This window comes from Petaurus breviceps, unplaced genomic scaffold (genome assembly GCF_028583685.1).
Source record: "Petaurus breviceps papuanus isolate PSGF00001 unplaced genomic scaffold, PetGlider_PUasm1.0 90895, whole genome shotgun sequence".
Classification (NCBI taxonomy): domain Eukaryota; kingdom Metazoa; phylum Chordata; class Mammalia; order Diprotodontia; family Petauridae; genus Petaurus; species Petaurus breviceps.
This window is the reverse complement of record NW_027187372.1, coordinates 307,122-324,069: the sequence shown is the minus strand read 5'-3', so window position 1 is coordinate 324,069 and position 16,948 is coordinate 307,122. Positions and strand designations below refer to the sequence as shown.

General features: G+C 40.3%; 1 protein-coding gene across 1 annotated transcript in view; it reads right to left on the bottom strand.

Annotated features, from left to right (window-relative positions):
• XPR1 (xenotropic and polytropic retrovirus receptor 1) overlaps positions 1–16,948 on the bottom strand; it is a 230,753-nt gene that overhangs the window by 12,457 nt on the left and 201,348 nt on the right. Inside the window, exons 13-14 of the mRNA XM_069074363.1 lie at positions 13,550–13,689; positions 7,013–7,231 (exon numbers count right to left, since the gene is read on the bottom strand). Coding sequence (XP_068930464.1) covers positions 7,013–7,231; positions 13,550–13,689 — 359 coding nt within the window. The remainder of the gene's footprint in view (positions 1–7,012; positions 7,232–13,549; positions 13,690–16,948) is intronic.

The following is a 16,948-nucleotide window of genomic DNA, read 5'->3' as shown; positions in this document are numbered from 1 at the left end:
TTGGAGTACTCTGCAGTCAGACCTCACTGCCTGTGGACCTCTCCATCTGTCTCTGCTGACTTGGGCTAAGAAAATGATTCACTATGACTTTATCATAGATTTCCCATGGGATTCACTCTGGTGCATTTTCTATGTCTGTTTGGAGGAGTCTGGAGGGCAGTTCACCATACCTCTTCCTACTCCCTGCCATACTGGCTCCGCCTCTTGCCCTGACTTTTGCTGGCACAAAGCAGACATATACTATATATACTAGTATATACAATACTAATGTCCTGTGTCTCCTGCCTCAAGTCTCTTTCTCTTCACACAGATGCTGAGGGCTATTTCTAAAGTACAGGGCAGACCATATCACACTTCTGCTCAAAAAAATTCCAGTGGCTCCCTCTGAGCTGAAGGATAACATATACACTTCTCTGTTGGGCACTTCAAATTCTTTACAATCTAGCTCTAGCCTACCTTTCCCAGGTATTAAACACGCCTTCATGCACACCATAGTCCAGACAACCTGGCCTACCAGCTCTTCCTCACAAACAATATTCCATTTCCCAAGTCTTTGTCTTTTCATAGGCTGTGCCCCGTGATTAGAATGTATTCTCTAACTTCTGACACTATGACCTCCAGCTCCCTTCAAAATTTACTTCAAGAACAAGCTTCTACATGAGGTCTTTCCTAATTTCATTAGCTATTATTACCCTGGAATGGACGTCATATCTACTTATAAGAAAACATATTACTTCTTACCTTGAGAGAAATGGCCGTTTCATTTTTTATCTTTACATTCTTAACATCTAGCACAATGCCTGGTAAAGACTAAAGGCTCAATAAATGTTTGCTGACTAAGTACATTAACAAAATTATGGTGTCCAGGTCACTGAAAGTAGTAGGCACATAACAATTATAGTAATGAGTTCAATTTGGAGCAGTACAATTAAGAAGAGACAAGGAAAACAAGAGTTTATTTAAAAGTGAATGGTCAGAATGGTAAAGGGCCTAGAAAATAAGTCATTAAAGAACAGCTGAATAAAATGGGAGAATTTAGCACTCAAAAATTAGCTGTCTTCATAGCAGACCTATCATATTTAAAAGAGATGTGTTCATTCTTTGATGATCTAGAAGTCAAAATTGAGACCAAGGTACAGAAGTTAAGAAGAAGCAGATATTGGTTCCACATAAGAGAAAACTTTCTAACAACCGGAGCTTTCTAATGACAGACTAGGTTGCCTTGTGAGGCAGTGTCCTCTACAAATCAGAGTATCCAAACATAGGCCTCTGCAGATCCTATCCGTCTAGGTTGCTAGAGAGGATGTTTCCTGTACTGGATGGCAGATTACACAAAAAGTCCTCCAGAATGTCTTTCAGTTTTGATGTTCAATGACTTTGACCGAGATGGTACAGCAAGGTAGCCAAGTAATCCTGAACGTTTTGTGTGTAATTTGTGAGGCCATCGATAAGCTGCTTCACTTTTGTGTGCATCAGTGTCTTTGTCCACAAAACGAGGAGGTCTCTAAAGTCCCTTCTGGCTCTAAAACTGTGGCCCTACGATTCTACTCAGAAAGCCTGTACTATTTTTCCCAGAGCCTTCTAAATTTTGTAGCTAGAGTATTATGGGATCATACTGACCCCTGCTGTTGATAGGTAACAATACCATAGAATTTCAAAAAGTGAAAGACACCATTGGATTCATTTTCCTCGACTTCTTTGGCACCCTTGACTCTTGCTGAGTAGCACCCTGCACAATGAATCCCATATGACAGTCGTTTACTACATAGTTTCAGAAAAGTGACAGAAAAGGAAGTAAGACAATAAGGTGCTGAAGGTGACTGTGGTGAGGAAATAAAGGCATCAAGTAAAAGTCACTTAAAAAATTTGACAGTGAAAGAAAAGCTATGAAGGGCAAGGGAAATAACAAATAAGAGAAGGCCTTTTTGGGTTCTGTTCCATTTTTTAGGGTAGAAGAAACCTCTAGGAAGGTAGAAGAAAAGGAGCCACTGAAATGGAAAGTGAGACAAAAGAGATTAAGAGATATTTGATAGAACAAGGTCTTAGAGTAAACACAAAGAGATGAGATCTGGGGCAAGAAGGAAAGGTCAGTTTTAAAGAGGAAGAGGCACTCCTTCTTTGAGAAGGAGAGAAAGGGGAGAAAGTTAGTGAAGGTAGTAGAGAGAAAGTACGTAAAAAAAAGTCCTAAGAAAGATGACAATAGGAAGTGAGGTCATCTGCTGAGAATGGGGGAGGTTGAAATAGAAGGTGGGAAAGGTTTACCGAGAGTGGCCACTTTGGGGAATACAGGAGAAAGATAAAAAAAGACTGACATAACAATGAAGAAAGACCTGTCTGAGGTTAAACAGCAGGGATGTGTAATGGACTCAATCAACAAAATTTCATGCCTTTCTTTAGTAACAGATGGCAGCCTAGAAATGGAGAAGATGAAGATAGGGAAAGTAGCCAAATCTTGTGATTTCCATCTCTACATCATCTCTTACTTTACCCTACTTGTGATCTTCTCTACTTTAGTTCAGGCCCTGATCTTGCCTGGACAATGGCAATGGACTCCAAATTTGGCTCATCTCTTTCCCCTCTACGATCCCTCCTCTTCCCTTAAGCCCAGTCTGACAAGGTCAATAAACTTCAATGATCTGACTATGTCACTCTCATATTCAAACTTCAGCGGCTTCTTGATACTGATTCTAATATAAATTTGTGTTTAAAGTTGATAGCCTTTCACAATCTACTCCCAATCTGTCTTTCCAGCCTCATCATACATTAATCTTCTCATACTCAATAATCTGCCTAAACTAGCCTTCTCTTCCTCACACATGCTCAGTCTCTTGTCAAAATGTCCCTGGTTACTCCTCATACCTGGAATGAACTCTTTCTTCAATTCTGCCTCATAAAATTTCTCATTCCCTCCAAGACTAAGCTCAAAGACTTTCACAAGAAGCCTTTCATGTTCTTCCTGCTGCCCTTCTTTCCCAACCACCTCATATTTTTTTTTTTATTTATTCTATATGTATACTTATAAATGTACCTGTTGTCTCCAATGATAGAATATAAGTTCCTCGAGGGCAGGAACTACCTTTTTTTTTTAGTCCACCCCCCTTCCCATCCCCAAGTGTCTAACTGGCCCTGGCATTTAGTAGGTGCTTAAGAAATGCTGGTTGATTGATGCCTAGCTAGATATGGCCAAAAAAAAAAAAAGATATAAAGGATTCTATTTTTAGTGAAAACATTACTGAAATGAATGGCAACAGGGCTTCTGCCTAGTAAAGGAAGTAAGTGAAGCCAGAAGGACTAAACACATGGGAAGGAGTCTCAGAAGCAGCAGTCTTGATGCAGGCAATGTTTACACGGGACATGTTTAGCAGGACTGAAAGGTTGTTTGAGATAGAGTAGGAACCTACAGTCAGACAGAAGAGTTTCAGAGTCTAAAATGTATAGCCAATTGTTAACGGCTTTTTGATCCTCTAAATTTGTTTGTTTTTTTTTACCATCCTCCTCCTCCTCCTTACCATAAGTAATCAAGAACTGACTCTGAAGGATTCTGGAACTTCTGTAGAACCCTCAGAGTTCATGTTACATGACAGTTGTTGAGGACCACAGGCAAGTGGGACCCTGATGGCTGAACAAGCCCTCTCAGGTGGTTTGGCCTGCTGATGGCTTGGAATGGTTCCCCATCCCCCAGGAAAAGTACGCAGAGATACAGGTGTGAGGATTAGGTCTTCATAAGCATGGCCATTTACAGCCACAGCCTGGGACAAAGAAGTATGCAATGTCTACAGGGAAAGCAATTAAGAAGCGTCCTATATAAACGTGGATGCAGAGTAATAATGCACTTTCACCATTCGGAGAGTCCCATCTCTTTTTATACACTAGCAGCTTCTGGGTCAGTGATTCTTTCTTAGCCCTATTTGGGAACAACAGGGCTCCCACTCTTTCTCAGCCCTGCTGCGGGACAGCAGTTCCCCAAAATTGGCTCCCTGCAGACAGTGTCACAGATGTTAGAGTATTTGAATGAAGTTATTTGGTATTTTCAGTAATGAATTATCATGGATGAGAACACATACTGAATTCCATGTTGTAGTAGGCTGAATTCTACTAATATTTCAATAGATTTCATTCAAACCAATTATGAGGGAAACAGGCAGGTATCAATCATTCTCAAGCTAGGGAACTATGACTCTTCTGGCAATGGAATGTTTTTGCACTTTCATATCTATGGCGAGTTGTCTTGATCACTGCTCTTTCTTTCTAAGCTCAAGTTCATTCACCCTATTCATGCCACACTGGACTCAATGGTCAACACTTGTTTTGTTGTTGCTGGGTCGTTTCAGTCACGTCCAATTCTTTGTGAACCCAACTTGGGGTTTTCTTGGCAAAGACACTGGAAGGATTTGCTATTTCCTTCTCTAGCTCATTTTACAAAGGAGGAAATAAGGCAAACAGGGTTAAGTGACTTGTCCAGGATCACAAAGCTAGTAAGTGTCTGAGGCCAGATTTGAATTCAGAAAGATGAATCTTCTTGACTTCAGGCCTGGCACTCTATCCACTGAACCACCTAACAGTCCAATTTCAACACTACAGTCACAGTCTTACATTCTACAGTCTTTCATCTCCTTAAACACCTTCTGTGCTCATAATGACACACTGAGTAGACAAACACTGTGTACTTTCTCTGTTACTACTCTTGTGTGGCAAAAGCAGTATCAAGCCATATGGTTACATGGCTCACTAAAAATGCATACTCATTCTCTAAAATCAGAGACAGTGAATTTTGGAGTTGGAAGAACCAGCAGAAGCTGAACAAGAATCCTTTCTATTACACTCCTGACACATGGTGGTTCAGCCTGGACCTCAAGTGGGAAGGGAACCCTACCATCTTCTGAGGGAGCTTCCTCCATTTTGAAGCAATTCTCATTAGAAAGTCTTTCCCTGCATCAGGCTACAATCACAGAACAGGCTGAAATCCCTTCTTTACATGACAGCCCTCCAAATACTTGAATACAGTTATAATCTCTTAAGAATAAAAATTCAGAATTCTTTCAATGGATCCTCCTATGCTATAAAAAAGCCCACCCATCTTCTTATGATCTTGGTCACCTTTCTCTTGTCTAATTCTAGTTTGCTAATGTCCTCCTGCAGATGTGGTCTGACCAGGGTACTGAAGGACTATCACCTCCCTAGTCCTGGACACTATGCCTTTATTAATGCAGCCAAAGACTGCATTCTCTTTTGAAGCTATTAAGTATTACTCACATTGAACTACAACCTTCAATCAGCTTTTTCTTCACATGGTCTGGTGCCTACTATGTCTTTCCCATCATTCACTTCTACAGCAGAATTTTTTAATGTAATGATAAGACTTTTTATTTATCCCTACTAAATCTCATGTTAAGAGATTTTATCTGTCACTCAAGCCTGTCAAGCTATTTTTGGGGTACCTGATATTGCCCTTCAGTGTGTTAACTATCCCTCAGGCTAAATGCTTTTATTTAGGTCACTGATGACAATACTGAATAGAGATTCAGTATTGAATAAGCATACATCCCTAGGGGCATTACACTAGAGAGCTTAAATTGAAATGGCCTATTAGGATCACTTTTGGTACCAAATGACTAGTTCTAAATGTACCTAACTACTTGTCCAAAAGAGCATCATGAATGACTTTATCAGATATGAAATGAATGCTTCATTGCTGCTAGACAGGAAACAAGGGGCTTTGGGGGTTAATTTCTTGTCTTATCTTAAGTATATGTACTACAACAGTTATTTCAAACCTCTATGCTGACTGAGCCTCATTTGAAGTATTTATGCTTAGATTGCTTTGTTCCAGGTACCACATTTGTGGAAGGGCACTGGTGAAAGAATGTAAAGGAAGATACTGAGGGGACATGAAATGAGGGCATGTAAAAAGCTGCTGAAGGAGCTCAGAATATTTAGCTTGGAGAAAAGAGGACTCCAGGGAGGACATGAAAGCTGTCCTCAAATACTGAAAGGGTTGGCACAGCAAAGAGGAGTTAGACTTGTTTTGCTTGATTTTTAGAGAATCTATTAGTGGAATCTAGAAAAAGACACATTTTGGCTGGACATAAGGAAAGACTTATTAAGAATTAATGATAGCTGAAGAGATATGAGAGAATACCCTCAGCCCACCCCTTCACAGAGGCAGGAGGTCCACAGGTGTTACTCCTTGTGTGTTTTCGGACTTTTTAAAATGTCAGACTGTTTGGTTTGTTTTGCAATCTATAAATACTATTTGTTATATGGGAAAGCTCTCTGGGAGGGATGGGGGATGGGTACTAGGGACAAACTATCAGGATGTCAACAACAGAAGACACCAATATAAACTTATTTTTAAAAAAGAATGCTTGCTAGGCTGCCTCAAGGCAGTGAATTCACCCCCCAGTGAAGAACTTCGAAAGGAGGCTAGATGACAACAATTTGGGGGTGTTAAGGGGAGTATTCCTGTTCATCATCCTGTGGATTGATGGACCTTCGATGTCCCTTCCAAAGCTAAGATTCTCTGATTTTAATCACCACGGTAAGGTTTATGTACATATGTGTTGTAAGGGTATCTGAAAACAGTTCAACTTTTCAAATAGATAATTCATGAGTAATTTTAATTAGCTTAGTTTCCTTTCCCCATAACAAAGGTAGCTCAAAAGTAGATTCCAGGTCAGGTAAAAGTGAAATGAACTGCCTAAGAAGGCAGTGAATTCACCATCAGTGGAGGTCTTCAAGAAGTAGCTCAATAGCTTCCATTTGAGGGTGCTGTAGAGGGGAAGTGAGCATACGCTAAAGTTTTAATTAAGGGGTTTATGATGTAATGAAATTTTATTATATGTAATAGATAGGTGTCCCTAAAGCCTTAGTTTTAGGCTTTAACATCTCAAAATTGCACCAAGACTCTTGGGACCTCCTATACAGAAGTCATTTGTGAGATCTCACTTTTCTAGTCTAAACATTACTTTCTGCTAGAATCCAAAAGAAGCAAGAAAACAGACACAATACATACTGAGTCAGGTACGGTCGGCGCAGCGGAAGGGCCTGGCTATATTTCCACGCCCTGATCTTCTGACGGTTCCGCACACCCTCTTCCTGGTCCATCATCTGCTCCAGCAGCGTTTGGTCATCTGCATTCATGGGAGCCACAGAGATGTCCCGCACGGCACGAAATTCACCACAGTTGTTTAGATGTTCATTCTCCAATCGGAAGAAGTTCCACACAAACCGCCTTTAAAGTGGGGGGCAGAATGAGCAAAGAAAAAATATTCGTTATGATGTCAAAATGTACTTGAAAAAAATATTTCCTCTGAACAGCAGAGAACAAAAGAAAAATTACAAGGAAGCGAAGAAAAAGATGCACAGCTCTCAATACACCAAGTGTAACATTTATTATATAGACTTTCACGAAATGGAAATTTATTGCTATATATTTTGAATCCTCTCATGTTCTGCTGTGCACATTACATGCTTTTTTTCTTTTCTTATTTTGGATGTAAGTTCATGTTTCTTTTTCTTTTCTGTATTATGTATTTAAGCTTTAGTATTTAAGTCTAAAATAAAAGAAAAAAAGTGTAAAAAAATTTCCTTAAGAACAACACAACAAAACTTTCACCATAACCTTTAAGAACCCAGATACGTAACTAGAAATCTAGCACATGCTTTGAGTACAATAAGTGGTCTGCAGACCAACTAGCAAAAAATTCCCACAATATTTCTTTATATATAGTGGTCTTAAGGGTTAAGCAAATCAGTTTTAAATATCTATACATTCTGATATCTGCAACCTTCTGGATTACTAAATTTTCATTTTTAGAAACAAAAGTGAGTATATAAATGGGGTGAAGAGAGAGGAAAGAACAGGGAAATTCAGTTCTAAAATATCTTAGTCCTACCAATAAACAAATTTTTAAAGATTTGAACATTCATAAGTAATAAAAATAATAACCACTTTTATCACTGGGAAAAAAGTGACATTTCAGGGGAATTTGCTTTGAACTATTGGTTCTGACTTACAAAATCTACTGTTCCCTGAAGCACAGGACAACAATTAATGCAGTTTTGCTAGAGTACAGAATGCATAAATAGTAATAATTATGAAAGCTCTCATTTACTAAGACTTTATGGCCTATAAACAATCTTAAAATTTGGCAAAAGTAGTATTATCTCCATTTTATACAGGAGGAAATTAAGCTTTTAATTTCTTCATGAAGCTTGTCTATATTACATGGTCACACCAATGAATAAGCAGCAGAGTTGGGACCTGAACCTAGGCCTCCTGACTCAAGATTAGTATTGTTTCCACTACCCTCTACTTCCTGATGAAGCGAGCAATTTCAGATTAGTCTGGAAAAGGCCATTAGTGCTAGAATTATGAGGTTATGCTTTAGTAAGTAGGGAGTCCTGGAATTTTTTTTTTTTTTGCCTTTTGAAGGACAACTGGGGTTAAGTCACTTGCCCAAGGTTACACAGCTAATTTTTTTTATGTGTGTGGGGGTTAAGTCCGGAACTGAACTTGGGGCTTCCTGACTCCGGGGCCGGTGCTTTACTCACTGCACCAAGTAGCCGCCCCGACCTGGAAATTTTTAAGGAGGTGAGTGATATGATCAGAGCAGTACATTAGAGAGATTATGAGGACAACACTGAGAAGACTGGACGCTGGAATACTGGTGAAGCAGTTATGAAAACTGCCTGGAAGAGATAAGGGCCTGAACTATGTCAGAAATAGAAAAGAATTAGTGACATATACTGCTGGGGTAGAATCAAAATAAATTGGCAACTGACTGGATGAGGAGGCAGCAAGAGAGACAGGAGGAGAGAGAAGAGGGGCTGAGAATGCAGTGACACTGAAGACAAGGGAAGAGGTAGTCAACAGTATCAAACACTTCAGAGAGATTAAAGAGCAGGACAGGAAAATGGTAACTGAATTTAGTGATTGGGAAGCCACTGTTGATCTCGGAGCTGTTTCTGTAAAATGACCACATGGCATATAGACAGAGCAACAGACAATAATCTGCAAGAGACAGAGAAGGAGTTCAGTCCTGTCTCTGATAATTTATTAGCTGTATGACCTCAAGTGGGCAGGTAGGTGGCACAGAGGATGGAGCAGAGTCAGGAAGACCCAAGTTCAAATCTGACCTCAGACACCTATTAGCTGTGTGACCCTGGGCAAGCCGCTTCACCCTGTTTGCCTCAGTTTCCTCATCTATAAAATGAATTGGAGAAGGAAATGGCAAACCACTACAGTATCTCTACCAAGAAAACTCCAAATGGGTTCATGAAGAGTTGGACTTGACTTAAATGAACAACATCACCCAAGGCAAATAACTTGAAACTTCTGTGAGCCTCAGTTTCTTCTGCTGTAAAATGGGTATATTAATAGCTGTAGTACCCACACCTAAGAGCTGCAGTAAGTCTCAAACGAGATCCCCTAAGTGGTCTGCAAACTTCAAAGTGCTGTATTCATGCCAGTTATCATTATGGAGCAGTGAGGAACAATGCCAGATAGAAAAAGATTGAAAAATAAGTAGATGGTGAAAAAGTAACAGCAGGGGCAGAGCCAAGATGGCAGAGTAAAAGCAGGAACTTGGCTGAGCTCCTGCTCCAACCACCTCCAATACCTATAAAATAGGATTCTAAACAAATTTCATAACTACAGAACCCACAAAGTGACAGAGAGAAACAAATTTCCTGCTGAAGGTAGCCTGGCAGGCCGAGAGGAAGGGTCTATTGCACTGAGCTGGGAGCTGAACCTTGCCCCTCCTGAGCCACCTGGGCCCAGACCCAGGGCAGCCCTGACCATCAGCACAGAACGGCCACAGCAGACTTCAGGAGAGTGAATCACCAGCAGCTGTGGTGATTTCCAGACTTCTCAACACATAAACACCAAAGAGAAAGTAAAAAAGGTCACTGGGGAACTTTGTTGGAACTGAGTGAGAGAGAGCGCAGTCCAGCCCCTGCTCCTGGGACAATAGGTGACAGAGGTACAGCGGCTGCAGCTGTTGCCATGTGGCTGCCTCCAGAGCTCCTGGCCTGCAGATCATAGGGGGACCAAGAAATCATTCAGAGGGTAATCGCTATTGCTTTGACCTGCTTGGATCTGGGTCACAATCTTGGGTGGTGGTCCTGGGGTGTGTGACCAGTGTGCCAGAGCTTGTGGTGGCTGTAGAGAGGGTGCCCTCCTCATAGCTCTAACAACATGTGCAAAAACCCCAGAGATTTGGGACATAGCTCTCTCCACTTTAGAAACAGAGTTCTACTGTGGCAAAGAGTTCAAAAATTAAGTAATTGTCTGGCAAGACGAGCAAGTAGAGGAAGACCATAGAACCCTTTTTTGGGGACAAAAAGGATCAAAACATGGAACCAGAAGAAGACAATAAATTCAAAACTCCTGCATCAAAAACTTCCAAGAAAAATATGAACTGCTTACAGGTCATAGAGGAGCTCAAGGATTGTGAAAATCAAGTAAGAGAAGTAGAGGAAAGTTTGGGAAGGGAAATGAGAATGATGCAAGAAAATCATGAAAAGCGAGTCAACAGCCTGTTAAAGGAGACCCCAAAAATACTGAAAAAAAATAACACCTTAAAAAATAGACTAATTAAAATGGCAAAAGAGGCCCAAAAAGCCAATGAGAAGAATGCCTTAAAAAGCCGAATTTGCCGGATGGAAGAAGAATTTAAAAAACTCCCTGAAGAGAATAACTCCTTCAAAATTAGATTGGAACAAATGGAAACTAATGACTTCATGAGAAATCAAGATACTATAAAAGGGGTCAAAACAAATGAAAAAATAGAAGGCAATGTGAAGTATCTCACTGGAAAAACTACTGATGTGGAAAAATAGATCTAGGAGACAGAATTTTAAAATTATTGGACTACCTGAAAGCCATGATCAAAAAAAGAACCCAGATACCATCTTTCAAGATATTATCGAGCAAAATTGCCCTGACATTCTAGAACCAGAGGGCAAAAGAGAAATCGAAAGAATTCACCAATTGCTCTTGAAAAAGATCCCAAAAAGAAAACTCTTAGGAATATCATAGCTAGATTCCAGAGTTCCCAGTTCAAGGAGAAAATATCACAAGCTGTCACGAAGAAACAATTTGAGTATTGTGGAAACACAATCAGGATAACACAAGATCAGCAGCTTCAACATCAAGGGACCAAAGGGCTTGGAATATGATATTCTGGAGGTCAAAGGAGCTAGAATTAAAACCAAGAATCACCTACCCAACAAAACTGAGTATAATGCTTCAGGGGAAAATATGGTCATTCAGTGAAATAGAGGATTTTCAAGTATTCTTGTTGAAAAAACCAGAACTGAGCAGAAAATTTTACTTTCAAATATAAGAATCAAGAGAAACATGAGAAGGTAAACAGGAAAAAGAAATCATAAGGAACTTATTAAGGTTGAACTATTTATATTTCTACATGGAAAAACGATAATTGTAACTCATGAGATTTTTCTCAGTATGAGGATAGTTGAAGGGAATATATATGTGTATATATGTATACATACATATATATGTATGTACAGGAGGGTGTATGTGTATATAAATACATATGTGAAGTGTATGTGTGTACATGTATACATAGAGGGCACAGGATCAGTTGAATAGGAAGGGATATCTACAAAATAAAGAGGTAAGAGAGGAATATAATGGGAGAAGGAGAGATAGAATAGGGTAAATTATCTCACATAAAAGAGGTGAGAGAAGGGGAAGAGCATGAAGGTGAAGGGGAATGGGTCAACTTTACTCTCATTGAATTTGGCTTACGGAGGGAATAACATACATACTCAATTGGGTATCTTTCCCTACAGGAGAGTAGGGGGGAAGGGGATAAGAGGGGGGAATGATAGAAGGGAGGGCAGATTGGGGAGAGGGTAATTAGAAACAAACACTTTTGAAAAGGAACAGGGTCAAAGTAGAAAATAGAATAAGTGGGGCGTGAGATAGGATAGAGGGAAATACAGTTAGTCTTTCACAATATAACTACTATGGAAACGTTTTGCGTAACTACACATGTACAACCTATATTGAATTGTTTGTTTTCCCAGTGGGGGTGGGTGAGGAGGGAAGAAGGGAAAGAATCTGGAAATAAAAATTTTAAAAACAAATGTTTAAAAAATTGTTTTTTACATGCAACTGGGAAATAAGATATACAGGCACTGGGGTATAGAAATCCATCTTGCCCTACTAGAAAGTTAGGGGGGGATGGGGAGGGATATAAAAGACAGCAGGTTGGGGGAAGGGGTATTCAGTAGGCTCACTGTCTTGGGGTGGGGGTAGGGGAAAGATGGGGAGAAAATTTGTAACTCAAAATCTTGTGGAAATGAATACTGAAAACTAAAAATAAATAAATAAGAGATAAAAGAAAAGAAAAAGTAACAGCAGAGTGTAGACTATTCTTTTTAAAAATTTGTCATTAAGAGAAAAGAGAAGAGAGGACAATCACTTAGGAAAATAACAAGGTGGAGGGAAGGTTTTTTTGAAGGACAAGACATGAGAGCATGTCTGAGGAAGCAACAGAGAGAGATGATGCCTTATGAAAGGGATACCTTATGAAACAAAGTCAAGAGGGATGGCAAGGGAGCAGATCAAAAGTGGAGAGGGTTTATTCTGGGCTAGAGGAGGGCCATATCACTCTGAGACTAGCAAAGAGAAGTTATGGATTATTGAGTACACTGAGACCTTTAGAGGAGTAGAGGAGGGAAATGAAAGGCCTCATTAGCTCCATCTTTTTGATAAAGTAGGAGGCAGGTTCTTCTGCTCCAAGTAACACGGGAAGGGACAGACTTGAGGCTTGGAACTTTTGTGGCAGGTAATGTGCTACAGAGGAGGAAAAAAGAGAACCAGCAGGAGCCAAAGGCAGTAATCCCTTATTTATATTGTTGGCCTTCATACACAATTAATGTGACATCTTGGTTGTTTTAGGTCAGTATGTCATTAGGCTTTCACTTGTCAGACAACTTTTTGTCATTATTGCTAATAGTTTGCTTTTCAGAAATATACAAGGTAATTTCTGTTAAAATGAGTTACTAATTTTTACAAAGAAGGAAACCAAAGAAGAAGCTTTTGTTCTTTTCCATGTTCCAAGCCTGGGAAGTCTGATTGAAGCTTCCAGGGTTCAGCCCTATTTGGTTGCTTGGTGGCAGCTGGTAGAGTGAACAGAAGCAACAATGAAGCCAGAAAGCCCTAGGTGTGTTCAAGGTCCAATATAGGCACATGCAGGCTCTGTAATCCTGGGCAGAACCTCTCTGAGAAAACTCTCTGAGACTCAAGTTGCAGAGGAGTTTCATCAACTGGGAGTTCCCTATACCAATTAGATCATGGGTAAAATCTCTTTGTTGTCGTTTGTCTAATACAAAAATTATTTCTATATCAGTGTGGGCTGGAAATGCAAGTTCTGACTTACAGACACATTCTTAGAATCAATTCGTGTTTCTTGAATGAATGATTTTCTAATTGGTTTATAAAAAATTTTTAAAAACTTTCCTTCTTCCCTGGTTAAAATAAATCTGAAAGAAAAATTTCAGTTCATTCACTTACCGAAAAACCTCAAGGGGAGCAAATACAGTAGAGATGATGTCCCCAACATGAGGGGTCAGATTCAAGGTGATAACGTAGATCTGGATAGTCCAAGAGAAGCGTAGTATCACATCCTCAATGATGGCTGAGTAATAATAGGCCTGAAATGTAAGAGCCACATGGGGAAGATCACCAAGACACTTCACACAGAGCAAAGAACAAAGAATGATATTTACTTTTTGTGTACTATGCACCACAAGGTTTTATTAAAAGTTCTTGTTTTATTAAGAAAGGCAGAGGGCTGAATTTTCATTTCTAATCTGCAACTCAATGCTGCTCAAATGATTCACTTAGGGAAATTAAAACAATTTAAGTTAACAAGTAACCTCAAACTACAATCACCCTTCAGACAAAAAAAAAACCCACTATCTTATTAATCTAGAGAAAATGGCTACAAAAACAGAGACATTTATAAATGACCAATATTTAAGATTCAAATACTGTATGACTAGTTCACTAATTCCACAATTTCTATTTATTAACTTTCTGTATCCTTTTTTATTTATTACTACTGAATTTGAGAATAATTAAAGTAGCCTTAACTTAAATAAGAATGAAAATGTTCCAGTCACTTTATAAAATTAGAACTTTCCCCCCCTCTCCAAGATCCTACTTTCCTCTCCCTTGTGATAATTTATTTCCACTTCTATGACAGTTGTATGTTCAGCCTGAACTCTCTTGTTCAGTACCTTTTTAAACGAGTGTCACTCCAGCTGAAGTTTCTGACCATATCTCAGCCTCAGTCTCACCCTGGAATTTCCATTGTCTGGGGCTTCCTTACCCTGGAAAATGTATCCACTCCCCTGGCCTTCTTATCCTGAAATATGCTATCAAGCCAGCCCCTCCCTCCCGCTGGCAAGTTCCTCCTTGGGTCTCCATTTTGGAGACAGTCTCAGATTAGTTAGACTTTTTTCTCCTGCTTGCCATGACTCTTGACTTTCTGGACTTAAGTAGCACTCTACTGTGTGAAGATCTTCCTTATTCCTTTCCCTTGCTTTTCAGTTCCCTTTTATGTGTTTTCCCCACCATGAGAATATATCCTTGAGAGCAGGGGCTTTCTTTCTGCTTGCATACGTATTCCCAGCACTTAAGCACAGTGCCTGGAACACAGGAAGTGCTTAACATAGATCTGGTACACACCTGCTTATATAGTTGAGGAAGGCAGCTTGGTATACTGAAAAGTATGGAAAATTGGGGTCCAAATCTTGTTTCAAATACTACACATTTCCCTGGAGAAGTCACTTCACCACCTAGGCCTTTGTTTCCTCAACAGTAAAATGAGAGGTTTCTCCTACATGGTCTCTGTGGTTCCTTCCAGTAAACTTTATGCATAGAGAAAGAAGTAGACTAAACCATTCCATGTCAATAGGACATCTCAGTAAACATTTATTAAGCACTTAAAATGTGCAAGGAATTGGGCTAACTAGCTGAGGATGCAAAGACAAAATGCTAACAGTCCTTGCCCTCAAGGAGGTTAGATTTCACTAGGGAGATAAGAAGTACAAACAAATACAAAGTAGTGGGGGAAGGTGCTAGAAGTTGTGAGTAATCAGTAAAGTCTTCCTAGAGAAGTTTGCATTTGAGCTAAATTCTTAAAGAAACATGGCATTCTAGCCTACAGAGGCAAGGGGGAAGTTCATTATAAGCACAAAGAGCAGCTGATGGATGCACAGGCACAAAGATGGAGGAGAGGAGCATCGTGTATAAGAAACGGCAAGAAAACCTGCTTGGCTGGAGGACAGCAAGAGGAAGAGAGAACATGGCAGAGGAACTGAAAAGGTGAGCTGGGGTCAGATGTGGCAACATGTCCACACCAGCTCTATCTCAAGGGCCCACAATCTTAGGAGTGTGGGCACCTCTTCCATTGGAGAAGATCGTAGCCCTTCATACACCGCCACAGAGAGGTGGCCATGACTGGAAAGGCTGCTTTCAAACATGGCTGGGATGGCGTGAGAGCACAGGCCTACAGCCTACTTCTGGGCTGGCTGCTGCTTTTGTCCTTCTTTCTTCCACTATCTCCCAAAGTCTGTCCAAGCTCATTTATTGTTTCCATGACACTATCCACCCAGCTCGTCTTCTGTCCTCCCATTCTCCTTTTGCCTTCAATCATTCCCAACATCAAAGCCTTTTCCAATGAGTCCTGTCCTTTTATTATGTAGCCAATGTATTTAAGCTTCGGCTTCAGTATTTGTCCTTTCAGTGAATAGTCTGAGTTAATTTCTTTAAGTAGTGCCTGATTTGATCTCCTCACTGTCCCAAGGGACTCTCAAAAGTCTTCTCTAGCACCACAATTTGAAAGCATCAATTCTGCAGCATTCAGCTATCCTTATGATCCAACTCTCACAGCCCTACATTATTAATGGAAAAATCACAGCTTTGATAAAATGGACCTTTGTTGTCCAGTCCGTGTCTCTGATTTTTTAGTATACTGTCCAGATTTGTCAAAGCTTTCTTTCCAAAGAACAAGTATCTTTTAATTTCATGGCGGCAGTCACCATCTGCAGTGATCTTTGAGCCCAAGAATATAAAATCTGACACTATTTCTATTTCTTCTCCCTCTATTTGCCAGAAGTGATGGGACCACCAGATGCCAAGGTCTTAGTTTATTTTTAATATTAAGCTTTCACACTCTCCTATTTCATCCATTAAAAGGCTTCTCAATTCTTCACTTTCTGCTATCAGAGTTGTATCATCTCCATATCCTATGGTTGGATTCTTTCTCCTTTGACCGTGCATTTTTCTTTTTTGTGTGGTTATAGCTTAGTTATTTGTAGTCACCTCTAGTCCTGGGGTATGGGAAATGGTGCCTCTTGCCCCAGGTCTTCAGTTCTTCCCTCTAGCCTGAAACCAAAGCCAACCCACCAATCTCCTATAAGTGCCCATGGCCAGGGGCTTTCTACCCCACCGCTTCTGCACTCACTGGGCATGTGCTGGTTCCATCTCACCCCTGCTGCTCTTTGCAGCACAGCTGGGTCTGGTGTTCATGGTCAGCAGAGGTTCCCTCTATCTTCCCAGGCTCAGACAGTCAACCCCTCACTATCCAGTGGTTTGTAAAGTTCTGGTGGTGGCTGGGGCTGAGGCAGCCTCTCAAACCAACTAACCCCTGGGCTTGCCAGCAGGTGTTTAAGAAACTTGCCTCTTGCTGTTAAAACATAACCTAGCCTGGAGATGTTTACTCTTCACAGGGACATGAGGTTTTCACATGAGGTTTTCATCCTGGGATTTTTCTTCTGATCTTCTCAAATTGTCCCAGAAGGACCTTGGTTATGTCCCTCACGCATACTCTGTTCACCCTACGGTGCTATTTTAAATGTTTTGTGGGGGAAATTCTTGAGAGCTTAGAATTTTCTGATCATCTTC